Raw genomic sequence first — 27,762 nt, forward strand, 5'->3', positions numbered from 1 at the left:
TGCTGCTATAAATATTGATGTGGCTATGTCCCTGTAGTATGCTCTTTTTAGGTCTTTTGGGTATAGACCGAGAAGGGGAATAGCTGGGTCAAATGATGGTTCCATTCCCAGCTTTCCAAGGAATCTCCATACTGCTTTCCAAATTGGCTGCACCAATTTGCAGTCCCACCAGCAATGTACGAGTGTACCCTTTTCCCCACATCCTCGCCAGCACTTGTTGTTGTTTGACTTCATAATGGCTGCCATTCTTATCGGAGTGAGATGGTATCTTAGAGTAGTTTTAATTTGCATTTCTCTGATTGCTAGAGATGGTGAGCATTTTTTCGTGTATTTGTTGATTGATTGTATATCCTCTTCTGAGAAGTGTCTGTTCAAGTCCTTGGCCCATTTGTTGATTGGGTTATTTGTTTTTTGTTGTTGTTGTTGTTTAACTTTTTGAGTTCTTTATATACTCTAGAGATTAGAGCTCTATCTGATGTTTGAGAAGACCCAATATTTAAAAAGAAAGAAAAATTGCCTTTATGGTAGTGTTTACTATCAATGTGACTTTAAATTCTTCTTTTATTGCTTTTCATGGCTCTGCCAAAGGGGGAAAACCCTTTATTATTATTATTATTATTATTATTATTATTATTATTATTATTATTCTACTTATACATGACAGAAGAATGTATTTTAATTCATTGTACACAATGGAGTGCAACATTTCAATTCTCGGAGTTGTACGCAGTGTAGAGATGCACCATTTGTGCAATCATACATGTACCTAAGGTAATGACGAAACCCTTTTTTGTTATCTCTTATATCTATCCCTTTTTTTTTTAATATTAGGTGTCACCTAGTTTAGGAGTCTGTCAATTTGTACCTAGACTTCTATGGTAGAATACTGTTCTTACCATGTCAGTAATACAGCAGAAATATTCAGTAGCACCTAGTGCCTAGAGGATTAAAATGCAAGCTATGTTCTGCTATTCCCAGTTACCTATACTTTGTGTAAGCCAAAATAGTTTCTTTCATTGACAATCCCCCATGCTTTTTTGTTTCTACAACTTTACTTGCATTCTTACTCCTTAATCTCTATTCACAAAGCTCTAATCAATTTTTTTGGTCTGTCCAAATATTATCTGTCTTGAGTCTGGGATGTTGCTCAGTGATAGAGCATTTGCCTAGCCCTGTGTGAGGCCCCGCGTTTGATCCCCTTCACATGCACACACCAAAAAAAAAAAAAGAAGAAAGAAAAGAAAAAAAATGATCCATTCTATTTTTATTATTATTATTTTTATAGTTACAGATGGACAGCATACCTTTATTTTATTTATTTATTTTTTATGTGGTTCTGAGGATTGAACCCAGAACCCAGTGCCTCACAGGTGCCAGGCAAGCACTCTACCACTGAGATATAACCTCAGCCCAAATGATCCATTCTTTAAGAAGCATTTCAAACACTAAGCCTTCAGGAAAGCTACCCCTTCTCTTCCTAAAGCAGTGGTTCTCAACCCAGATTGTATGACAGAACCATCTGGGGAGCTTTTTAAAAAATACCAATGCCCAGAACTTACACTAACTCAATTAAATCAGAATCTCTGGAGGTAGGACCTGAGCATCATTTGGGTTGTTTTGTTTGTTTGTTCTATTTCCTTTATTTCCATTATACCATCTTTCTAATCTTGACAGTTTTGGATAAGACGTACTTTTACTTCTGTCAAGCACCCATTGAAAGCATTATTTATAAGGGTTAGAGATACTTCTTAATTGACCCAGAGACCGAATGCCTGATTTATAGCAGAATTTTTTAACATTGTGGCTATGGATGTAAACTAGAAACTGAATCGGAATGCTTTAAAAATACTAAACCAAGAGCCAGGTACAATGGCACCTTCTTGTGGTCCTAGTTACTTTGGATGTCGAGACAAGAGAATCACTTGAGCCCAGGAGTTTTAGACCAGCCTGGGCAATGTGTCTTGACAACAACAATAAAAAAAGTTCTTTCAGGAATTTGTACCTGAAGAAAAGCAATTTAACCAGAGAAAATACTGAAAAATAAATAATTAAAACTTGGTGGTGGGAGAGGGTTTTTTCTGACATGTATCAATTTGGATAGGGTGGAAGATTGTACCATTGTTCTAATAAGTTTGTTCAGCATTAAAACTACTATTCTCGTCCATTAGTTCTTGGATTTTTAGAGTGTTTATAGCTCTTTATAAATTTGAGCCCAAGGGAATCTGTGTTCTCCTAGGACACAAGGAAAAAAATAGCTCGTTTTTCAAACAAAATAAGACTACTTTAATACTACATTAGGTCTTCATAATGCCATTCAACTAAAACCATGAAACTCTTTTGTCATCTAAAGAGCTGTGGCCCTATCCTGAAAAATCATACTGGGATTGAACCCAGGGATACTCTACCACTGAACTACATCCCCATTCTTCCTACCTCACTTTACCTGCCCACTCCACCCCTAATCCCCCCACCTTTTTTTTTCTTTTGAGATAGGCTAGTCTCAGACTTGCAGTCTTCCTGCCTCAGCCTTCTTAGTGTGGGAGATTACAGATGTTTACCACCTGCACCACCACACCTGGCACTAGGGGCTTTTGTTTGACTATAGGGAAGGTATATCTCTATTCCAGTACTTGTCTAGATATTGAGGCTGTGGAGTTAGGTTAGACTCTTTGGTGACATTCTATACACCAAAGCATTGAAAAGTATATAACTATTTCTAAAACCTAGATCTGGACAAAGTATTCTGCTTATTAACTTTATAATTCCATCTTCATAGACTGCCATAGTCCTTCTGCCAATTTTATATATTAATCAAATATACTAAACTGATAAATTAATCAAATATACCTATTTTTCTTTCTGAACAGTATCACCAACCTCATGCTTCCCAATTACTTAATATTGTTAGAACTATGATTTTGTTTGCATAGGATATTTTCTCTGATGATAGATACTAATTGACTTCCTATTGTTTGAAAGACCTCTTACCATTCCTAGTTTTGTGATTTACCATTCCTAAATTCTGAACAAATACCTCTGCTGTTTCTTCCACTACTAGCAAAACAATCAGGTCCAGCACTGTTATTACTTGTAATAGCAGCCTCCACAAATCCTTCACTAAACTTTTCATCCCTTATTTGCACATTGGCAGCAAATATGTATACCCCAAATTTCTGCTATCATGTATGTTACCAACCTCTTTGTACTTCTGCCTAATCTTATGCAATTAAACTGGGCAGATAGGGGGCAAATTCACATTGAACACATGACTGTGCTTTTCAATAGCATGAATAGATTATAATCTGAAAGCAGAATGAGGACATGGGGGTAGATGCTTTTCAGGGCTATTCCTATGGGTACAGATAGTATGAGATAATATTTTATCCAATCAGGAAGCTTAAAAGTATAAAAATGAGTTGTAAAGAAACTACCTTTTTCTTCTAGATCTGTTTTGCTTCTCAAATCATTTGCATAATTATGACTCCTTGGTTCTTATCATTACCTAATTTTATATCCAAGACTTAGTTATTACAGTTTATTTTTATGATCCTCCTTTTTTAATACTTTCTACTTGCTCTTAACTAAAATAAACTACTAATTGCTTGGCCCCTGTCTCAATCACATAGCTTCTGGAACTTTGGTTCACATAAGGATATTTGCCGTTTCCCCATTGTGACTCCTTCTGGATCATTCTTTGATCATATCAGTCTTTATATTCATGTCATAACTGTTTCCCTTTACTCTTGATTTTAAATTACTGCTATCTCCCCGGAGTATATTCAAAACCTAATGTTTTTTACAATGTTTTTTGTTTGTTTGTTTAACTTTATATTTAGGTGTTGGAAGTGAAAAATACTTTAGAAGGAGTATAGTTCTGGATTTTTACTGGAGCCAAGTTAAAAATAAATTGTTTTCTGTATAACGATGAGGTTCTCCTTCCATCTTCCGTGCAACTCCCCTTCTCCCTTTTTTTTCCTCCCACCTCTCTTCCCTATTTAGTAGTAGTCTTCCTCTCATGCTCTTCCTCCCTATCCCATTTTGAGTCACCCTCCTTATATCAGAGAAGACATTCGGCATTTGTTTTTTAGGGATTGGCTAACTTCACTTAGCATAATCTGCTCTAATGCCATCCATTTCCCTGCAAATGCCATGATCTTGTTATTTTTTAGTGCTAAGTAATATTCTGTTATGTATAAATGCCACATTTTTTTAATCCATTCATCTATTGAAGGGCATCTAGGTTGGTTCCACATTCTAGCTATTGTGAATTGTGCTGCTATAAATATTGATGTGGCTATGTCCCTGTAGTATGCTCTTTTTAGGTCTTTTGGGTATAGACCGAGAAGGGGAATAGCTGGGTCAAATGGTGGTTCCATTCCCAGCTTTCCAAGGAATCTCCATACTGCTTTCCAAATTGGCTGCACCAATTTGCAGTCCCACCAGCAATGTATGAGTGTACCTCCCCGCCCATCCTCGCCAGCACTTATTGTTGTTTGACTTCATAATGGCTGCCATTCTTACTGGAGTGAGATGGTATCTTAGAGTAGTTTTAATTTGCATTTCTCTGATTGCTAGAGATGGTGAGCATTTTTTCGTGTATTTGTTGATTGATTGTATATCCTCTTCTGAGAAGTGTCTGTTCAGGTCCTTGGCCCATTTGTTGATTGGGTTATTTATTTTTTTGTTGTTTAACTTTTTGAATCCTTTGTATACTCTAGAGATTAGAGCTCTATCTAATGTGTGAGGGGTAAAAATTTGTTCCTAGGATGTAGGCTCCCTATTCACCTCACATATTATTTCTCTTGCTGAGAAAAAACTTTTTAGTTTGAATTCGTCCCATTTGTTGATTCTTGATTTTAGCTCTTGGGCTATAGGTGTCTTATTAAGGAATTTGGGTCCTGCCACCATGTGATGGAGATTAGGGCCAACTTTTTCCTCTATTAGGCGCAAAGTCTCTGGTTTGATTCCTAGCTCCTTGATCCATTTTGAGTTAACTTTTGTGCATGGTAAGAGAAAGGGATTCAGTTTCATTTTGTTGCATATGGATTTCCAGTTCTCCCGGCACCATTTGTTGAAAATGCTATCCTTTCTCCATTGCATGCTCATGTATGATGTTGTGAGGAGAAAAAAATAAAAATAAAAGAAGTGTGTCACATTAGATTGGGTGAGAGATGTGATAGGAGGGGAGGGGAGGGGAAGGGGGGATAGGAAGGGCAGCAGAATAAAATAGACATTATTATTGCTGTATGTATATAGGTGACTGTATGACTAATGTGGTTCTGCAACCTGTACAATCAGAAAAATGAGAAATTATACCCCATTTGATTCAAATGTATGAATTGTCAAGATCATTGTACTGTCATGTGTAACTAATAAAAAATAAATTAATTAATAAAAAATAATAATTTTTCATATTGATCACATAGAAATGATACATTTTGTATGGATTAGGTTAAATAAAGTGTATGTTTACATTTTTAATAAATAAATAAATAAATAATGTTTTAAAATTCTGGATGAATACTAAAGCCATATTTTAAAAATAAGTTTCTGGGTTGGGGATGTAGTGCAGTAGTAAAAGCACTTGCCTAGCATGTGTGGGGCCCTGGGTTCAACATCCAGTATCATAAAAATAATAAATACAAGGCGGGTACAGTAACACATGCCTGACGTGACTGAGGTTGAGGCAGGAGGATTGCCAGCCTCAGCAATTTAGTGAGGTGCTAAGCAACTCAGTGAGACCCTGTCTCTAAATAAAATACAAAATAGGGATGGGGATGTGGCTCAGTGGTTGAGTGCCCCTGAGTTCAATCCCCGATACAAAAAAATAAAATAAAGTTAAAAATACATAAATAAATAATAAACGTGTTTATTCTGTTTCCTCTTTGACTAAGGCTATGGTAGCAATTGTTTTCCCACCAACTGCTATATTTAAGTAAAAATTCATTAAATTTAGTTATTTTTAAAGTTGTTGTGTTAGTGATCAGATACCCATGAAAAACAATTTAGAGAAGAAAAAGTTTAATTTTAGGCTCAGTTTCAGAGGTCTCAATTCATGGTGGGCCAGCTTCATCACTCTGGGCCCAAGATGAGGCAGAACATCATGGTGGAAGGGTGTGGCAGAGGAAAGCTGCTTTCCTCATGAAAACAAAATCAGAGCAAGTGAGATGCCTGGAATGAAATATAAACCCCAAAGGTATGCCTGTGATTTAACTTCCTCCAGCCATGCCTATCCTTACCACAGTTCAATTTATCAAATGAATTAAACCTCTGATTAGGTCACAGCTCTCATAATCTAATCATTTTATCTCCTGCATTAACCCAGGGGTTTTAGGGGGAAACCTCATATTCAAACCATAACAGTGGTTGATAAATTAAAAATTGTTACATTCTTTTAAAATAAAGAGAAAGGGAGAAATGTGGAAAAAGGAAAGTCATAGGATTGCATAGTAGCAAGAGATATATTGTCTTTTTCACTTATGTAGAAAACAGAAGATAGACACAGAAACTGAGATTTAGGTATTACTCATGAATACAATATCTTTGGTTTATTAAACAATTATGGGGCCTATGATGTAGTTCAGTGGTAGAGCTTTTGCCTAGCTTGTCCACACAGTAAACAACAAAGCAGTTATGTGGCTTGTACTGTATTAAGCATTTTACATTCATTATCTCATTTAATCTTTACAACTCCTCTATAGGGTGTGGATTTATTATTATTCTTACTTTATAGCCAGGAAACAGACCTAAAGATTCTAACTTGCCTAAGAACACTCAGTTTGCAAGCAGCTCCAATATGACTTTCAAGTCAACAGCAATGCCTCACTGCCTCTCTGGGGAGCTCCATGTGGATGAGACTGATGTTTGTTAAGTAGCTTTATTAAAGTTTGTCTTTCAATTTATAAAATACCTTAGAAACTTTCTCAGAAATTTGGGGGCTGATGATGTATCTCACTGATAGAGTCCTTGCCTATCAAGCACAAGGCCCTGGCTTTGATCCCCCAGCACAAAAAGAAAAAAAGAAAGAGAAGAAAAAAATTATAAAATTTCAAATTATAAAATGCATTGTGGCTGAGAATATAGCCCAGAAGTAGAGTGCTTACCTAGCAAGTGGGAAGTACTGAGTTCAGTTCCCAGCACCACACACAAAAAATAAATAAATAAATAAATAAATAAATATAAACTTAAAAATGTATAAAATACTTAGATGTGGGTAGCTCATGCCCATTATCCTAGTCACCTAGGAAGCAGAGGCAGGAGGATTCCAGGTGCAGGGCCAGCCTCGGTAGCTTAGTGAGACCCTGTCTCATAAAGGGTAGAGGACTGGGCTTCAGTTGTAAAGCACACTGGGTTCAATCCCCAGTACCAAAAAAATAAAAATAAAGAAGTAGTTTATAAAATACTTAGAAACTCTTGTCTTAGAATACCTCTATATCACTCATTAGAAAAGAAAACTAAGATCTAAAGATGTTGAGTAGTTTGAATCCAAGTTAATTAATCTAAAACATTAATGCAGTCTTCCATGTTTGAAAGACTGGAATTAATTTATTTGAGAAGTTTTTTTTATCAATTTATAAATCTTGACAATATTGTCAGATATGTTGTTAATACAAGTCACTACAACTAATTTATGAGGTTGTTTGGATAGGTTTTCATTCAGTCTTCTTTTGTAATACAATTGCCTATTTTTAAAAATTTGTTTTAAATTTTTTTTATTTGTTCTAATTAGTTATACATGACAGAAGAATGTATTTCATTTCATTGTACACAAATGGAGTACAACTTTTCATTTTTCTGGTTGTACACGACATAGAATTGCATCATTATGCAATCATACATGTACCTAGGGTAGTGATGTCTGTCTCATTCCACCATCTTTCCTACCCCCATGTCCCCTTCCCTCTACCTCCTTTCCTTTGTCCAATCCACAATTCCTCCATTCTTCCCATGCTCCCTCCCCCGATTATGGATCTGCATTCACTTATCAGAGAGAACATTTGGCCTTCAGTTTTTTGGGGTTGGCTTACTTTGCTTAGCATCATATTCTCCAACTCCATCCGTTTACCTACAAATGCCATAATTTCATTCTCTTTTAATGCTGAGTAATACTCCATTGTGGATATATATGTAACACAGTTACAATTGCCTATTTTTAAGAAAAGTAAAATTTTTCTGGTGTTGTCTTTATCATTTTTATATGCATTAATAAGAACTTCTGTATTATTTTTTTAATATTTATTTTTTAGTTGTGCTTGGACACAATACCTTTATTTTTATGTGGTGCTGAGGATTGAACCCAAGGCTTCACATGTGCTCTACCACTGAGCTACAACACAATTTTTTCTGAAATTGTGTTTTTCAGTATTTTATTTTATTTCCTTTATTTATTTTGTGTGTGCTGGAAATCCAACCTAGGGCATTGTGAATTTTAGGCGAACACATGCCCATAATTCCAGCCACTCTGGAGGCTGATGCAGAAAGATCTAGAATTTGAGGCCAACCTGAGCAAATTACCTGTCTCTAAAAATAAAACCAAGGAAAATAAATAAACAAATAAAAACAAGGACTAGGAGTGTAACTCAGTGGTAGAGCTGCTTGCCTAGCAATACATGAAGCTCTGATTTCAGTCCTCAAAACAGCAACAACAAAAAAGAGAGGCAGAGAGAGAATTTATTCTTAAGTACCATTTGGAGAAAAAATATTGATAAGATTATGGTTATCAAATAGCCAGTAAAATAAATTGTAAAGCAAAGACATGGTGTAGTATGATGAAATTAATTATAAATATAAGAGACCATGAAAAAGTATAATTCTTGAACCAATGGTAAACCCTATGTTAACTATTATCTAATGAGAACTATGAGCAAGTATCAAAAGGTCTTACTTTGGCAGATCTGACGAAATATACAGACCTTATATAGTATACATAATATATAGATGTAACATATGATTAGAATCAGAACTAACACACATGAAAAATTAGTGGTCACTGCTAAATTCTTTCATTGTGATTGTGAATGTAACTTATAGTAGGCCCAGCAACAGAGATTTAAAAATATATTCTAGCTATGTGCAGTGACTCATGTCTCTAATCCCAGTGACTCCGGAGGATGAAGCAGAATGATCACAAGTTCAAGGCCAGTCTACACAATTTAGCAAGACCCTATCTCAAAATAAATAGAAAGGGGCTGGGGGTATAACTCAGTGGTACAGCATCCTTGGGTTAAATCTTCAGTACCATAAAAATAAATAAGGCAAATAAATGAACAAATAGGACTGAGGATATAGCTAAGTGATAAAATTCCTTTGGGTTCAATACCCAGTATAAAAAATAAATTATATATTCATAGATCTGGAAATGTATGTAGGCTCAGTGGGTCCTGGATTCAAGCTCTAGTATCAAAATATAAAATAAAATAAAAATACAATCTGGGGAATAAAAGGCAAGAAAACACAATCATAGTGCCAGGAGATTTGATGCCACAGTAGAAACACAAACAAAATACAACTGGTATACAAAGCAAGAGCAATAATGATACAGAGAAAAGAAAAATTAGTGTAATTTAGATTAGTCATATAGGCTTAATTTACAAAATAAACAAAACCAGGCAATGTAGTATCATGTTTTTATTGCCTGATGTCTTTTTCAGGAATTTTTATAATATTTTTCTATTTTACAAAATGATATTACAAACCACACAAAGCTGTTTATAAATCATATGTGAGTATGCCAAGGGTTTCTCTTCATATTGTAGTGTGCTAATTATAAACTACATTCAAAGCCAGTCATATTTGAACAAATAAGATAACTAGTTTGTTTATTGTATTGTACAGAAATGGCTTATAGGAATAATTAATACTTTCTAAACATACAGATTAAAATTTTTCATTAAATGTAATATTAGTTTTGATTTTTTTAACACTTTTTCTTTTGTTATTTCTTACTAAGGGTCAACTGTATTTGTTGGTAACAGACCAGGGATTTCTTACTGAAGAAAAAGTTGTTTGGGAAAGCCTGCACAATGTAGATGGTGATGGAAATTTCTGTGACTCAGAATTTCATCTTCGGCCTCCTTCAGATCCTGAAACTGTATACAAAGGACAACAAGATCAAATAGATCAGGTAAGCTTATTTTGCCTTTTTTCATATTGTTTAAAATATTCTTTTCAAATGTCAATTTGGTTATCCAAATATTTTGAATTAGATTCATTCTTAATTTCTTTGTGAGGTTTTCCTGATACTTCCTAAATAGGTAAGTGATCATTCTATATGTACATTAATTTTACACTTTGGCACAGAAGGCTTGATCATATTAAAATGTGAAGGTCATGATAAGGAGTTTGAATTTATTCCAATTGCAGTAAGGAAGCCATGCCAATTATTAAATATGAAAGTGACATGGTCTACTGAATTTTTGTTTTATTATTTTGTACTGGGGATTGAACTCAGGGGGACTTTACCACTAAACTACATCCCCAGTCTTTTATATTTTTTATTTTGGGTCTTACTAAATTGCTGAGGGTCTCACTGAATTGCCTATACTTGGCCTTGAACTTTCCACCCTCCTGACTCAGCCTCCTGAATTACTGGGATTACAGGCTTGCTGCACTGTGCCTGACCTGGGTATTTTCACATTTTTAAGAAACAGAGGATGCGTAGGAAGGACAGGGATGTAAATAGAGACCAACAACTCAAGCGAGAAGAAATGAAGAGATTAAGCACATATTTGAAACATATTTTGACTAATCAGGGCAGAAAAGAGGGACTCTAGAAGATAGCATATACTGGGCAAAGAGTAGTTAGGTTTTCTAAGAAAAGGATGAGCAGACACAGCAGAGGAGCCCTAAGCAATAAAACTTTCATTTAGAACTGAAACAAGATTTTTGCCTGCTATAGATGGGCAGTTTTGGAGCTAAAGTGTGTTTATTACTTAAAATATGACAATGATATTAATTCTTCCCTGCTGAGGCATAAATATGGTTATGTTAAACTATGAACGTAAATTTTGATAATAACAATTTAAGTGCATAGAGACTGTTCACTTAGCTAATAGTCAATGAGAAGATGTATTACTGGAACTATAACTAGGTCCTGCAGATACAAAGATAAATCATAGCCAAGTATGGTGTCGCTTGCCTGTAATCCCAGTGACTTGGGAGTCTAAGGCAGGAAGATTGCAAATTCGAGTCCAGCCTGGGCAACTTAGCAAGACCCTGACTCAAAATAAAGAATAAAAAGTGCTGAGGATGTAGCTGAGTGGTACAGTGCCCATGGGTTCAAACTCCAGTGCATTTTAAAAAAAAAAAATGGTGGGGCTGGGGTTGTGGCTCAGTGGTAGAGCACTTGCCTAGCATGTGAGAGGCACTGGGTTCGATTCTCAGCACCACAATAAATGAATAAATGAATAAAGGTCCATCAATAACTAATAAAATTTTTTTAAAAAATCATTCAGTCCTGTCCTCAAAGGTGCTACAATAGCAGAGGGAGCAGAAATTGAACCAACTATTATTGTATATTAAGTTCTATAAGAGTAATTTGAATAGCAAGCTATGATGCATAGAAGAATATTTTATTTCAACCAATAACTTCTACGTATATATTCTTCAATAAATATATAATATATTTAGATAAGTATATAATTATGAAAAAATGTTTATTTGGAAAAAAAGAATACTTGATTTCAACAAATGTTAATCTTCCTAGGACTTTTGACTTTTTTTTTTTTAATAGCTTTGATAGTAAATGTACTCATTTTCCTTCAGATGCCATAAAGAATTATATAGCCTCCATATAGAGGCTTAAGTAATAAAGAGAAATGTGTGAAATTTTTGTAACAAATATTATGTAAAAATTAATGGAGCAGAGGAAATGAATTTGTAAGGTGTTGTGATTAGTGTCTGTGGAAATAGCAAGAAGGGAGATTCAAAACTATGCGACTTGGTAAAGAGCAAGTTGGAAACTGAAAAAATTTTGAAGGACAAACCCTTAATATTAGTAAGATACTCACTCATGAGTAAGTAGTATAAGTTCTTCATAGGAATGACCTTCTACATGTCCTCTAAGTTACTTAAATTCTCATTTTTGAGGGTAGATGATAGGTGTACAAAATAAGTCAGTTTTCATTCAGCGCAAAGTGGGTTTTAAGTCAGATAATAAAACTTTTTTTTTTTTTTTAATACTGGGGATAGAACTCAGGGCACTCCATCACTGAGCCACCTCCCTAGCCCTTCTTTATATTTTATTTAGAGTCAGGGTCTCATTGAGTTGCTTAGAGACTTGCTGAGTTGAACTTTTGATCCTCCTGCCTCTGTCTCCTGAGTCATTGGGATTATAGGCATGCACCACCACATCCAGCTTTTAGGGTTTTTAAAAAAGATTTTTTTATGACATTAAATGGAAAAGAAAATGTTGTAATAGAGGTGGGAGATGTTGAGTTTGTATGTGAACGTAGAAAAATATGGGGTTAATATATACTGTTTATATATATGTATGTATCTATATACTGTTAACAATAGTTATCTCTAATAATATTTTGGCCACATAAAATTTTCTTATCATTTTTTGAAATTGCTAAATGCATGTGTTCCTTTTGAAAATAGCGGAGTTTTCTTTTTTCTTTCTTTCTTTTTTTTTTTTTTTTTAAGATCTTTTCTATGTACTCCCCAAAGAACCCCAAACCCTGCATTTTTTTTTTTTTAAGAGAGAGAGAATTTTTTAACATTTATTTTTTAGTTATCAGCGGACACAACATCTTTGTTTGTATGTGGTGCTGAGGATCGAACCCGGGCCACACGCATGCCAGGCGAGCGCGCTACCGCTTGAGCCACATTCCCAGCCCCTTTCTTCCTTTCTTTCTGTCTTTCTTCCTTTCTGTCTTTCTTCCTTTCTTTCTTTTCTTTTCTTTCTTTTTTTTTTTTTTTTCCGGTACTGGGAATTGAACTCAGGGGCACTCAACCACTGAGCCACATCCCTAGTCCTATTTTTGCATTTTATTTAGAGACAGGGTCTCATTGAGTTGCTCAGCACCTTAGCCTCCCAAGCCACTGGGATTACAGGCATGTGCCACCGCTCCTGTCTCTTTTTATTTAAAGCTTTCTTGAGTATCTTTCTAAAAATATTTTTTAGTTGTAGATGGACACAATGCCTTTATTTTATTTACTTATTGTTTTGTGGTGCTGAGGATCGAACCCTGTACCCCACATGTGCTAGGCAAGCACTCTACCACTGAGCCACAACCCCAGCCCTTTTGAATATCTTATTTATCGCTTCTAGAAAGAATTTCAAATGAGTTCCTAAAATATTTTAAACAATGATGATATCACTGAAATAAGTGCTTAGCTCCCCAAAGGAAATACTTGGCAATATAACTCATTTTAATATTTAAACTCTTGATGTTTTTTTTTTTTTTATTGGTGCATTATAGTTGTACATAGTCTGATAGGTTTTTCTTTTTTAAAGCCATTCTCAGAGCTTCATGAACACAACATCTATATTCATATTTATTAGTTCTTGAGTGAAATCTCAAAACTAAAAATGGTTATAATTTAATTCCTTAGGACTATCTTATGGCATTATCTCTACAACAAGAACAGCAGAGTCAAGAGATGAATTGGGAACAAATCCCAGAAGGAATCAGTGATTTGGAACTAGCAAAGAAACTTCAAGAGGAAGAAGACAGACGGGCTTCTCAGTACTACCAGGAACAAGAACAAGCAGCAGCAGCTGCTGCTGCTGCTACTACTACTGCTAATACACAGGCCCAGGTAAAAACAGCCTTGTGATTCTTACTGGGGATATAGCTCAGTTGGTAGAGTACCAGCCTCGCATGCACAAGCCTTGGGTTCAATCCCCAGAACCACCAAAAAAAAAACAAACCAAAAAAAAATTTATTGCGATTCTTAGATATAATCTTCACTTTAGCAATAAAAAAGTCTCTGCTTGAGGTAATAAAAAAAAAAAGTTAATTAGGAACTGACTTTTGAGTTATGTTAGCATCTTAGTACCCATGGATTTTTTGACATTGTCCTAAATTTGTGGTTATCCTAATAATTTCTTATGTATAATTATTTTTCTGGAGATTCTGAATGCAAGATTTTTTTAAACTTATTTTTTAGTTCTTTACAGCTGAAACAAAACAAAACAAAAACCAGAAACCATTTGCTTTCTGTGAGGTAAATGTAGTCTGAGCTATTACTAGAACCAGATAGTTGTTGATTTACATTTCCTGCTTATTTTTTCTCTTCCTAATTGCAATACCCTGGACAATAACTCTCTTAACCTCATTTTCCTTCTCTGTGAAATAAAAGATAATACTCTTAGATTCTGGTGAAGAATTTAAAATGTTAGCACTTAACCCAGTGTCTATGACATATACTAAGTATTCAGTGTAAGTCAGCACATTTCTACTCCTCACTCCCTCAGTTAATATTTAAGCACTGAAAATAAGATGATTATGTGGGTTTCTAGATGTTAAATCTTATTTTATTCAATCAAAAAAGTACTCTCCTTCTTTTATATTATCTGTACCATGTCAGGACTATTCCTTTTGATCAGGGTATATAAGAAAGCAAGATGGCCTTTAAGGTCTGATGAAACTAAATATAGAATTCTTCATTAGAATAAGTGTAAAATTGGGCCAGGTTGTGGCTCAGTGGTAGAGTGCTTGCCATAGCATGCATGAGGCACTGGGTTCAATCCCCAGCACCACATAAAAAATACTAAATAAAGGTATTGTGTTCATCTACAACTTTAAAAAGTTCAAAAAAAAAAAAAAGTGTAAAATTTATTTCTAGATCAAATATTGAGTACCCCAATCTTAATAACTAAATCCTGTCATGTTATAATTAGTTTTCTTATTTCAGAGACTATACTTATTCACACTCAGTTCTCACGATTTGTTTTTTTCCTTTTAAAATCTGTTTTAGTATTTAATGAAGTATTGAAGAACTATTTTATTTAACCAAAAGGCTAATGTATTCTTATAGCTCTTAAATTAGAAACTTATGTGTTAGGAATTCCATTTATTTGGAATAATACATTAATTATATCTATCCAGAATGGTATATTAACCATGTTACAGATACCCCGTAATATAACAAATTTGCGTACCAGGATGTTCTTTTCCCTTTGATGATGCCCTTCACTCTTGTGGCTATTCTTTCTAGATAACTGTGATAAAGCGCCTTAGAACAGTTGAAATAATTTCTTGCTGTGTGTTTTTCTTAAAGCTGGGCCAGCCGGCACAAGCCTCTCCATCAAGTGGAAGACAATCTGGGAATAGCGAACGGAAACGAAAGGAACCTCGAGAAAAAGATAAAGAAAAGGAAAAGGAAAAGAATAGCTGTGTCATTTTGTAACAAGTACTAGATTCTGTTGGAATCACCTATATGTGTTGAGAAACAAGACCACATGAGGAAAGGAAGAAAAACCGATAATAGATAATACCGTCTGTGCCTGATTTCCCATTGGATTTTGTTCATGTTTTTCAGGGGAAAGGTTGTTACTTTGTTACAATCAGACTTCTTGAAGTCACACAATATACTCTTTATGAGCTGGAGTTTCATGTTACAAGTTGGAAATGCTGTGTTGTCATTCATGAAGAATACTGCACTTGTAGCCAAATAAGCAAATCACAGCGAATTTTGTGTCATAGTGACATTCATAATTCATATCAGTTAGTAAGCTATTTCATCTTCTAACAATGAATGGAGGTATTTGATTTAGTCTGATTCCTTCCTGAAATCTAAGTATTAGCACAATAGTTTCTGAAATTTTTGCAACCTTAAATTATGATCTAATCCATGAGAAACCAGGGGTTTAATATGGAATTTAAAAAGAAAAAAAAATAAATAACAGGAATAAATAATCCTTAATTGTATATTGAACTAGTTCAGCCCTTGAACAGCTTTACCTTTCTTTAGTAATGTACATTTTAGATATTAAGAACAAATAATGGAGCTTGGATTTAATTTAGATAGAAAAAAAATAAAGATTTGTATTTCTTTTCCAATAGCAAAAAAAAAAAAAAAATTATATAACACTAATACTTACAACCTGTCCAAATCACATATTAATGACTTAATAGTGTTGTGAAATTTTGAGGAATTTTTAAGTCGTTAAGTAGGTAATCTGGACCATAGTTACTATTTATTAACCATGTGACAAGTAAGTTTAAGGAGGAAACCACAGTGGATGCTAGGCCTTGTAAATATGAGAGTGTAGGAAAGTAGATAGTTCAGTGTCTACCTTTTTTTAGAATTACCTTGAACCTTAAATTTTAAATCATGTTTATTACTAGAAAATTAAATTATTAAAACCAACAAAAACAGCACATTTCTATAAGAAGTAAAAGATAATCTCTGAGTCTAATGAAAAGACATTGATAAAAATCAGAGTAGATAAGAGTTTAGAGGAATTTATGTAAAAGCAAGCAGATTTTTTAACTTATGAGAACCAAATAAACATAAAACATAGTGTTTATAGAATTCAGAAAAAAATATTTATTTAACTTTATTATGAGGCAACACATATTTTCCTGTATTTCTAGATATAGTTTGGACAACTATCCTTAATAGTCCTTTTTATATGCTTTATATTTAAAGTTTGTTTTTAGTCATTTTTGAAAAAAAAAAAATGCTGCTGCAAGTAGTATATAATTTACATTCTAAGCCTCAAAAAATGTGTTATTTAGGAACATCATAACATGACCTGAGCATCCACTTGGAGAGTATTTCTTGTGGTTTGGGGTGACAAAATTTTGACTACAAAAAAAAGTGATCTAGAATTTTTTTTTTTTAAGTTATATCATTAACTTTCTCTGTGATCCAAAACCAGTTATAGAATGACTCTATATGTAAAAAGTAAAGTCTTATTTATGGAAGGAATTATTCTAAGGGGAAATAAATCCAGGGCCAAGCATCTTTTACATCCTTCTATTTTGCATGTCTGTTTGTGTTACATAATTTGTTATTTCTTCAGATTTCCTATTCTAGAATGATAAATCATCAGAGAACCTGTTTGGGGTATAAAACTTGGATACAAAATATTTGGTGAGTCTCTTGATTGTAACCCAGAATATCTGGACATTGGTAAAGTAATCAGATATACTATAGAACTCTCCATTGGCTTAAACAGGTTGATCTTAATCTGAGTTTACTCTTGATATCATTCTGTTGGTTGAAGGAGAAAACTCAAACCTCAAAGTTTGTTCTTCTCAGAATAAATAGTAGTGACAGTGCATTATATTTTAATAAAAAAAAAACTTGATAATTTACAAAAGTATATTTGAGGCATATTTTTCCATAATTATATACTTAGCTATTTATTACCCTTGAAGAATATATGTGTAGAAGTTATTTTTCTGTTGTTTGTTCCTATATTCTTAATTTGTTCCAAAGATAATACTGCCATTCAGCATTCCCTCTAGAAGAAAAAAAAAAAAATCACTCAAAACCAGCAATGCTGCTATCAGATAAGTAGATGTCAATGTGTACTTACGAGAAAAAATTTTTAAAAATGCAGTGTGTTTGTTAATTCAGTCTTTTTCTATGTAATATTTACAAATCAAACTTTATTACATTCCTGGAATTCAGTTTGATATACCAATAGTAATAATGATTAAATATTTACTTTGATTACTGTGAGGGAAAATTAAATGTTCAATTCTATTAAAACAAACTTGTCAAAGAAACTGCTCTCCTTGCAAATATAACCTTAAAGGTTACAAAGAATCTAGAGCAATTGTGTCTTTATTTTCTTTTATTTTGCTCCAGGTAACAAATTATACATTCAGGCATTTCATTGCTGGTTTGCATTCAGAAGAATTTGATGTTAGTATTTTAAAGCAGTTTTTTTCCACAATATTTTTTAATACTTGAAATTGTTACATATATACTGCTACCAGAAATTAGAATTTAAACCTTTTTGATTTTAATATTTATAGACTAGATCATGGGCACATTTGAATCAACCAAATCACTGTTAGAGCTAGTAAAAGAGGCAGATGAATGAATGGCTGTGGTCACCATTTTTTCCTCTTGCTTTTGAAAAGAGTATTCCTTACATTTTTATTAACAATATGAGCATTTTCTTGTCAAATCCCATTGCATCAACAATGCTGTGATTTACAGTAGTTTACTGATATTTACAAGCACTCATTGCATGTGCACATGTATGTGTATTTCTGAAGCAAGACAGCTTCTCGGGCTGGGGATGTGGCTCAAGCCGCAGCGCGCTTGCCTGGCATGTGTGCGGCCAGGGTTCGATCCTCAGCACCACATACAAACAAAGATGTTGTGTCCGCCGAAAACTAAAAAAATAAATAAATATTAAAATTTAAAAAAAAAAAAAAGACAGCTTCTCAAAGCAATTTGGGAACTTTCCCTCAAATTTTAAAATCACCATTTTAAGAATATTTACACACCTGGACTGGGAATATGGCTCTACAGACTCTCTATAGACTGGGAATATAATGTTGGAACATGCATGAGGACTGGGGTTCAATCCCCTGCACTACAACAAAAAAGGAAAAGAAAAAATATACACACACGGACATAGACTGAACAGGATAGTATAAAGCAACTAAAATTGACATTAGTTATATGCCCATCCAGTGTACTTAGGTAAAGTAACTTACATGTTTCAAGGTCAAGTTAGTATTTGAATGAAGCAGAGATTTAAATTTAGGATTAGCTTTTGGAATGTATCTTGTTTTTATTGTCTTATATTTCTTGCACTTATTTGCTTATCCCATATTATGTTTTGATTTCTTCCTCATACATCTTGATCTTGGCTTAACAAAGCAAGTAAATATCAGAGATTAACTGACTGAACTCAACATTAACTATTTTGTACTTACACAAAACCTTCTTAGTATTTTGTTTTCAATGAAAAACAAACTAAGTTAACTTAAGACATAAGAAATCTTGAGAGGAAAGGTTAGAAGGCAAACATTTAAGGAAAGAATAGTTGTAGTCCCTACATTAATGTTGGCATATGCAGCAGATAGTTGTAAAATCCTGCTGAAGAAAAATTAAGGCAAGAATTTTCAGAATTGCCCTCAAAACATCTCATTTATTTAAATTTCCTTTTAAAAATCAGTTTTGTAGTTTTGCTTAACGTTCTTATTCATTGTATCAGTTATTTTAAAATATGATGGAAAGCTTATAGGTTTTACCTATCACAGTTCTTAGGCATGCTGGAAACTTACTAATGTTTAATAAAATAATCTGAAGGCCCTAAAGAGAGTCCAAAATTTTGTATTTTAAGGAACTGGATATGTAGAATTCTGGATCATTTTGTATTTAAAAATCTAACTTTTTGTCTTGCCTTGGGCAAAGTCTCTGTGCCTCAGTTTACTCTTTAAATATGTAGAGAATGTCCTTTCTCACTCTCCTTCTCTCACTTTCTCACTCTCTTCTTTGTGCTTTACACTCCTGAATAAAGGGCATAGTATAAGCACAAAATATTACTTAAATTATCACAAATATTACACATCTTGGTTCTTGGATGTGCAGACTTTTTCCAATGACAAGTCCTTTTTTAAAAATACTGTCAAAATTTGTTGAATTATCTTGTCTTTGAGTATCGCATCATGTTTTCAAAATGTATTTTGCAGTTGCTTTCCTGTTCTGTAGACTAGTGTCAAAATCAAGAGTATTTGGGAACTATAAAAAGCATTTTAAAACCTATTTTTTTCCAATATTTTTCACAGATCTAAATGTTTAGATTATCTTTGATTTTTCCTCTGTGTTATAAAATGCTGTCACATTGCTAATACATATAAAAGTTGTTTGCATGGGTGAAATTGATTTAGATCTTTCAAATACTTTCATTTTAGGGATATTGAAGTTACTTGTGTTTTTTTAGTGTAATATGTAATTTGAGAATGTGCAATTAAATTCATTCTGAAAGTGAAAATAGTAAAGAAACTCATTGGAATTTTAGAGTACTTAGTTTCTCTGATAGTTCAGTGTCTTTTGTTACTGATGTTCAACACTTCTAAAACTATTAGGAAAATATTATGAGGAATTGAAGTTATTTTTCTCAGGTAACAGTTTAAAAGATACTAAATATTAAAATTAAAGGCTTCCTGAACAAAATATATTGCAAAATATAAGATGAATGTGAGGGCAAATTCATGTTGCTAGAACTTATTTTGATGATCTATGTAAATTTTAATTCATGCATGTCTCTTAGTCTTAATGTCTTTGCCATTAGAAAATAGAATTTAATAAACTGTTATATACATATATATTTTTACATGAAGGATTCTAGTTTCTAATTTCTTCTGATCTCAAGAAAATGTTTAAAAAAAAACAAAACGGTAAAATTTTCAAACTCTTGCCTCAAGTTCAGCTTTGTCCTGTTGTTCTGAGAAAGGAAGAAATTTAGACTTGTCTAACTAGGAGATATTTTTTAGGGCATGGTACCATCCCAGGTAGGGTGTTAAAATACTATGGCATAAATATAAAATCCAAGCTTTGAACTACAGTGGATTTAAACAATAAAAAAAGAAAATTCTACAGTAAATCTTCTACTTCACCTGATATTCTAAGAATTTCTTTAAACCAGTTAATTCGTCACTGGTAGCTTTACAAACTTTATACCCATGAGCACTGTCCTTTCAGAGACAAGGATGCCTTATAAATAAGAGGAGCGCAAAACAAAATTCTTTGGAAGGTGATCCTTTGGATAAAGTAGTTATTTTACAGTTTTAAAAAGAAAATCATGAAACTGAAATGCCCATTTAAATTCACAAATCAAAACCAATCCAGTTGTGCATTGTAGTTGAAGTAACTTACAAAGCAATTATAACTAACACAATGTGTTTTAAGACTGAGATTGGTATTTAATCTTTGAAGATTGTCTCAATTTTGTCAATGTTTTTGTTATTCTTTTTTACCTATTGTATGAAGTAACCATTTTTCAGACTACATAGAATATCTTAGCTTTGTAGATTTTTTTTTTTTAATGGGGATTTGAAAAGCCTCCATTGGCTTTTGTTTTGCTGTTTTCCTCAATAAAATGACAACTATTGTCAAAGATCCACATATAACAAGTAAGACAATACGACAGAAGATTGGTGTATGATTACATTCATAGTAGCAAAATGGATTATCTTTGCCTATTAAACTTTAGAGGTACTCCAAAAGTCATTTCCTAATGCTAGCTCATGTGAATCTTTTTTCTTGAATTGTGCAGAATAATTGAATTGAAAAATATTTAAGGGAATAGCAAGTGAAATGGAGTAATGACTGAAGAAAAGTTGTAATCTTGAAATATAGCAAAAAAGAGAAACAAGTTTTCTTCTTCCACTTTAGTGTTGGACTAATTGGGTCAAAAATTTGTTATGAAGGCCTAAGGGTATGGCACATGGTAGAGCACTTACCTACCATGCACAAGGTCCTGGGTACAATCTCCAGTACCTCCACCAAAAAAAAAAAAATTACCATGAGGAGGAGCTGGTAGTAGATCAGTGGTAGAGCACTTGCCTACCATGCACAAGGCCCTGGGTTCATCCCTAGTATCCCCAGTACCACACACACACACAAATATATATATATATAATTTGCTTTGACATACAGATTTTCTTTGTGCCAGGCTAAAATTGGCCAGTTGAAAAAGAGTTCCTTCTCAAAGAGTTTAAATATACATATTATGTTTGAGTGCCTTTTTTCCTCCTCCTTTCCCTTTCTATCTTAACACTTTTTCTGCTTCTGAAATAATTCATCTAAGCCTGGCCCAGGGCACACACGTATAATCCCAGCTAATCTGGAGGCTGAGGTAGGAGAATCACAAATTAAAGGCCTGTATGGCAATTAGCAAGACCTTGACTCAAAAAAAGGGATGGGGATGTAGCTCAGTGGTAGAACATCCCTGGATCCAATTTCCAGCACCAATAAATAAGTAAATTTGTTTTGCTTTAATTCCAATTCAATAATAATAATAACCCTAGAAATTAATAGGAAAGAGCATCAAAATACATTGTTTGAATAAGGACACCTAAATGCATTTACCCAGCTTAGTGTTGAACTGATTTCTATGAAATAAATGTATTGTTTTCAATGCTAATTATGCTAAAACTATTTAACTATGTTTTAACAAGTTTCAAAACTTCCATTTTTAGATGATACTCCTAAAAAAGGCATATTGTTTAGGTGGGAAAGTATAAAATATTTATGACAGAATTATTCAGTATTATTCAACATTTAATTTCATGTCTGTTGTTGTACCACAAGTGTAGTGTTGTTGTTGGATTAAAATGTTGGGTGTTTTTGTTATTATGCTTAAAACTGTAACCAGTGAATAACACCTGTAGTATTTTTTATTATAGATTATATTTTATTTCAATAAACTTTGATATTTAGACCAAACAGTCTCTGCTGTGTATATTCATCTTATTAAGCTTGGAAGAATGGGGAGAGAAAGAGCTGGCTTATTGATTCGAATTTACCTGAGTTATTCCTTAGAATTCTTGGACCAGTATTTGAAAAGTACAAGAGGTAGTAAATAAAGAAACAGTGGTGCACCATATAATACATAATACTTCAGGTAACTGTGAGCCTTTCAAAGACAGGGATAATATCTTTTTCATTTTAATTTTCATGGTCTTTGGCACTTAGAACTCAAATATCTGTATTATGTAGTTATACTTGCCTGTGCTTTACATAGTAAGATAATTAAGTAGGGATATTAGTTTCTCCTTTTACATAAAAGTTATATAGATAGTATTCAGATCTTTAGTCCATAAGGCCCCTTCTGATTTTCCCTGGTTATCATCATGTCACCTTGTAGAGCCAATGGGAGAATAGTTAGAGAACAGAATCCTTAGTAAAAATGTAGCAAGCAGAATTTTTCTTTCCATTTTGTGCCAATCTTGTGGAGTCTCTACTCACTTTATATTATTCTATGAAGTAGGCATTTCATTTGTTGGAACTGTGATCTGAGACCAAGATGTCTGATCCAAGAGCCTGTACAAGCAAATTTATCTGCAAGGATTCAAATAAGTCTAGGCCATATCTATGTTCAAATTCTAACTCTGGACTTTTTAATTTGTATCTGTTTCATATTCTACAGGAATGTTCCAATTTAAGCCTACAGCTAGGTGTGGTGGCATGTGACTATAGTCCTGACTGCTGTGGAGGCTGAGGCAGGAGGCTCAGAAGTTCAAAGCCAGACTGAGCAAATTAGCAAAACCCTATCTCAAAACTTTAAAGTGTTGAGGATGTAGCTTAGTGGTAGAGCACCCCTGGGTTCAAACTCAGTGTCACACACAAAAGAAGAAATAAAATCCTTCTGTTATTTTTGTTGAGCTTGTATTAAATCTATAGATCAATTTGGAGATAATAATTAACATTTTAATATTTAATCTCTTGGGGCTGGGGATGTGGCTCAAGCGGTAGCGCGCTCGCCTGGCATGTGTGCAGCCCGGGTTCGATCCTCAGCACCACATACAAACAAAGATGTTGTGCCCGCCAATAACTAAAAAAAAAATAAATAAATATTTAAAAAAATAGTAATAATAATATTTAATCTCAATCCAATGAATATGATTATAAATTAATTTCATCAAAATTTAAAATGTTTGGGGTTGGGTATTAAGATCAATAAAATGTTGGGATTGGGTAGAGCGTTGCCTGGCATATACAAGGTCCTGGGTTCAATCCCCAGCACTACACACACACACATACACACAGAAATTATAATGTTTATACTCCTAAAGACACCTAAGAAACTGAAAAGGCAAACTATGAACTGAAAGAAAAATTTGTAACATGTTTGTTTAAAAATGCTTTATATCAGCATACAATGAACTCTTAAAATTAATATGAAGGAAAAACAAAAAATGGCCAAAGTGTGACAAATATGCACATGAAAAGATGATCTGCATCTTCAGTCTTTAGTGAAATACAAACTAGATCCACAACAAAATATAATCTACCAGAATAGCTAAAAAAAGATCAATAATAACCAAGTGTCAGTTAAAATGTTAAACAACTGGAACTTTCTTACATTGCTGATGTGGATATAAAATGACACGACTACTTTGGAAAACAATTTAGCAGTTTCTTTAAAAGTTAAATAGTGTCTCATGCCTATAATCTCAACTACTTGGGAGGTTGAGGCAGAAGAATCACTGGAACCCAGAAGTTTAAGGCCAGCCTGAGCAACAGAAAAAAGGTAAACATTGGGGCTAGGGATGTAGTTTGGTGGGTGAATATGTGCTTAGCATGTATGAGGCCCTGGGTTCAATCCCCAGCACCTTCTCCCTCCAGAAAAAAAGAAAAGTTAAACATATACCTGCCATACAGTCCATTATTTCACTCTCATTTACCCAAGAAAAATAAAAGCATATGGGCACACAAAAGACTTATACACAAATTCAGAACCATTTCATTGGAAAGAACCTTAAACTGAAAGTAACCCAGATGTTCACTTCCAGGTGAATGCATGACACCAAATTGTGGTTCATCCATACAGGGTGGAGTGTTACTCATCAATTGAGCTGTCAATACCGGCAACAATTGGGAGGAATCTCAAAATAAACATGGTGAACTCAAAAGGCCAGATAAAAAATGAGTGCATTCATATGGTTCAAGTTTCATTAAATTCAAGAAAATGCAAACAAAGCTATGGGACATAAAGTAGATCAAAAAGATATATAAGGAAGCTTTTGAAAATGAGAGGTATGTTTAATTATTATGGTCTCATCAGCATGTGTTAGTGATAATCAAAACTTATCAAAATGCTTTATGCAGCTTATTATATGTCAACTATACCTCAATAAAGTCATTTTAAAGACTTTTTCTAAAATTACAAGACAAACTTTTGTTTCTGACCCTGATGGAATAACAAGGGTCGACGGTTGTCCCACTACAAAGAACTAGAAGTTTGGGCAAAACACACGAAAGAACTGTTTTCAAACAATGAATACCAGAGAGTACAAAACTATTATTCCTAAGGATGAAGAAATAAGTGAAGTTAACTCTATGGTTGCTCAATCTTTTTGCTTGGAAATATCTTGCTAATGGTGTGTGTAGGGGATTAAACACAGATCCCACCATGCTGAGAATGAAGAGAATTGGAGTTCACAGGGAAGCAGTTGGGGGTTAAGAAAGTTTCACAGAGGCAGAAGCTAAGCAGAAAAAGAACCTCAAGCAAGTCCCTGTTAGCCTTTGTTTAGTATTGTGGGCAGTAATTGTAGGCAGATAGGGCATTGCTGGAAGAAATAGGTTTACAGGTGGTGTTGAAGCCAGATTTAAAATTAGGCAGTCAGTATAGTTAGGTAAATCAAGTCTAATATCTAGTGAAATCTAAAATGGAGGCCATGTTGAGAATAAATTTCCGGAGAAGTTGAGCAACTCTTGAAATGTTAATGAAGTCCCAAGAAAAGCCCGAGGCCCAAAGTCCATCCCAAAGAAATGTTAATGAACAGCCCCAGCAGATTTGAAGATAGCCCATCCCAAAGAAGTGTTAATGAAGTCCTTCCTGCCCAGATTACTTCTTTGGCCCACCTGTGTCCCACCCCTCGGGCCCTCCCATCACCGAAAACCATAAAATGGAGAGACAACCGCACTTCCACGAATTCCATCTCTTGGGTCCCCTTCTTCCTCCGGGAGAAGTCTTTTCTGCTGTCCTTTAATAAACTTGTAATTTTCCACTCTGACCTTGCCTCAGTGTGCTTCTCTGGTGTTATTCTTCAACATTGGGGAAGCAAGGACTCGTCACCGGTCAAAGCGGTAACAGTATGCCTTTGGAGTCCATATTTTGTCCCCGGTGAGCAGAGTGCTATCTTACCCTGCTTCCTGAATGTCATGTCCCCAGCCACTTTCCTCTACACCCTTACAGCATTATGTTCTGCCTCACTCCAGCCCAGAACTATGAAGTTTCTCATTGTGGATACAGCAGCCAAGATGAACTTTTCCTCCTCTAAGTTGTTCTTGTCACTCATTTTTGTCACAGCAAAAAAAAAAAAAAAAAAAAAAAAGCTGATTAAAACATTCATGCCCTGAGACCTGCAGGGGTATGGTGGTTGAAAGCTTAGAGAACAATAGCCAATCTAAATGAGGCCTTTGGAGCAAGGGACATTCACCCTGTCCCTGCACCTTACCCTACCCCCCACACTTTCACCCTCAGAATACCTACTGAAGCTACTAAATTGTTTAAATAATGCAAAACTCCTCAGCACTGTGCTTGACTTAGTGCTGCTGTGTAGCAATATGAGCACGTGGATCAATCACTATTGACTGAAACCCAAGTCACAGGACAGGCTTTCTTATTCCAAGGCAAAATTCCTGTAGCCCTCAACTCTAAGCCCAGGTCCTCACATGTGCTAGGCAAGTGCTCTGCCGCTGAACTACAGCCCCAGCCCCACTTCTCCATTTGATGGTCAAATTTTGGTTGTTCTTAAACCTGGAAAGAATGCATGACCCCTTCCCATGGATCGTGCAAACTTCAAACTGAGGTCCTATTCACTAAAACTGCCATGCTAATACTCAGCATTATTGAAATTACTAACTCCATCCAATCAGAAGCTGGTAAATAATTCACTAGTATAGATTTGGCTAATATATTCAGTTCAATGCATATTTACACAGCTTCTCAGCCACAGTTTTCCTTTGTTTTTGAAGAGACACAATACAGTTTTACTAGGCTACCCACGGGGAATAGCTTGGCCATCACATATTGTCTGCAGACAGTGCTTTAACTGCATCCATCTTTCTCCAGTAGCTCAAGTAGGACACTATACTGAAAATTCCCTTCTCTGAGGAGTCATGTGCAGTAAGGATATTCAAATCCAACATCATTTAGAACTTCTTGTGTTCTGCCAGCAACATAATCCTCATTAAGTTTTTCTTAATCTCACTGATGCTGCTATTTATAAGTCAACCCACCCCTTAAATGGGGTCCCCTCCAACGAAAGCTTCCAGAATCTATGCAAGTTAAAGCCAGAAGTCATTCCTTTTAGTACCTTCAGAGACTCCTGACTACAGTGGCTCTGGCAACTTCCTTTCAACCTCCTGAAGTCTCGGAACCACTCCCAAGGCCAAAAGTTGCCCATAAACTGTTTTCTCAGGCTGTGCTGAGAGGTAAACAAATTGCTCACCACCCATGAGGACAGCCCAGAAACAGAACCTACCACAGACTCTGAGCCTATGACTCTCATTACTGCCCATTTTTTCGTGGGTCATGGAAATATTGTCCCATAGTGCAGATGACTGCTGAGGCCTTCTTGATACAGGATGGATCCAAATCTGGGCTCTCTGTAGAAGAGAGTGACTCCCTTGTCCCTGATCCCTTGCCAAATGTCACTCTTCCTCTAGGCCCCTTGGTTACCTGGGAAGCCCCTTGGGAATAACAGTGGAAGCTCACAGACTGTTTGGACAGCATGGCACCATCTTATAAACCAAGCCCAGTGGAATACAGCTGCTCTCCAACCCTCAACTGCCATGTTCCTGAAAAAGGATGGGTCCCAAGGGTCAGCACAACTGGCCAAACTTCAAGCAGTCGTCATAGCACAGAATGCCCTGCTTAGCAAAGGGCTGGCTGCACATTTACAGATTGGTCATCGCCTAAGAATTGTTCCCTCCTCTACATGGTAAAGAATTCTGAGAATCTCTTGCCTTACAAAGATACAAAATATAAATCAAAGTCACACACATAGGCTGGGGTGGTGCCTCAGTGGTAGAGCACTTGCCTAGCATGTGTAAGGCACTGGGTTCGATTCTCAGCACTGCATATAAATAACCGTCTATCAACAA

At 34.8% G+C, this 27,762-nt stretch overlaps 1 protein-coding gene across 2 annotated transcripts in view; it reads left to right on the forward strand.

The window, feature by feature from the left end:
- The window catches only part of Mindy2 (MINDY lysine 48 deubiquitinase 2), an 89,364-nt gene extending 66,990 nt beyond the window's left edge, over positions 1-22,374 (forward strand). For both annotated transcript variants that reach the window (XM_046460882.2, XM_058584841.1), the window contains 3 exons: positions 9,950-10,123; positions 13,558-13,764; positions 15,229-22,374. In XM_046460882.2, coding sequence (XP_046316838.1) covers positions 9,950-10,123; positions 13,558-13,764; positions 15,229-15,357 — 510 coding nt within the window. In that variant the 3' untranslated portion in view covers positions 15,358-22,374. The remainder of the gene's footprint in view (positions 1-9,949; positions 10,124-13,557; positions 13,765-15,228) is intronic.
- The last annotated feature ends 5,388 nt before the right edge of the window (positions 22,375-27,762 follow it).

Source organism: Marmota monax, unplaced genomic scaffold (genome assembly GCF_021218885.2).
Source record: "Marmota monax isolate L192 unplaced genomic scaffold, Marmota_monax_Labrador192_F-V1.1 WCK01_AAM20220418_F8-fsc00001, whole genome shotgun sequence".
Taxonomy (NCBI): domain Eukaryota; kingdom Metazoa; phylum Chordata; class Mammalia; order Rodentia; family Sciuridae; genus Marmota; species Marmota monax.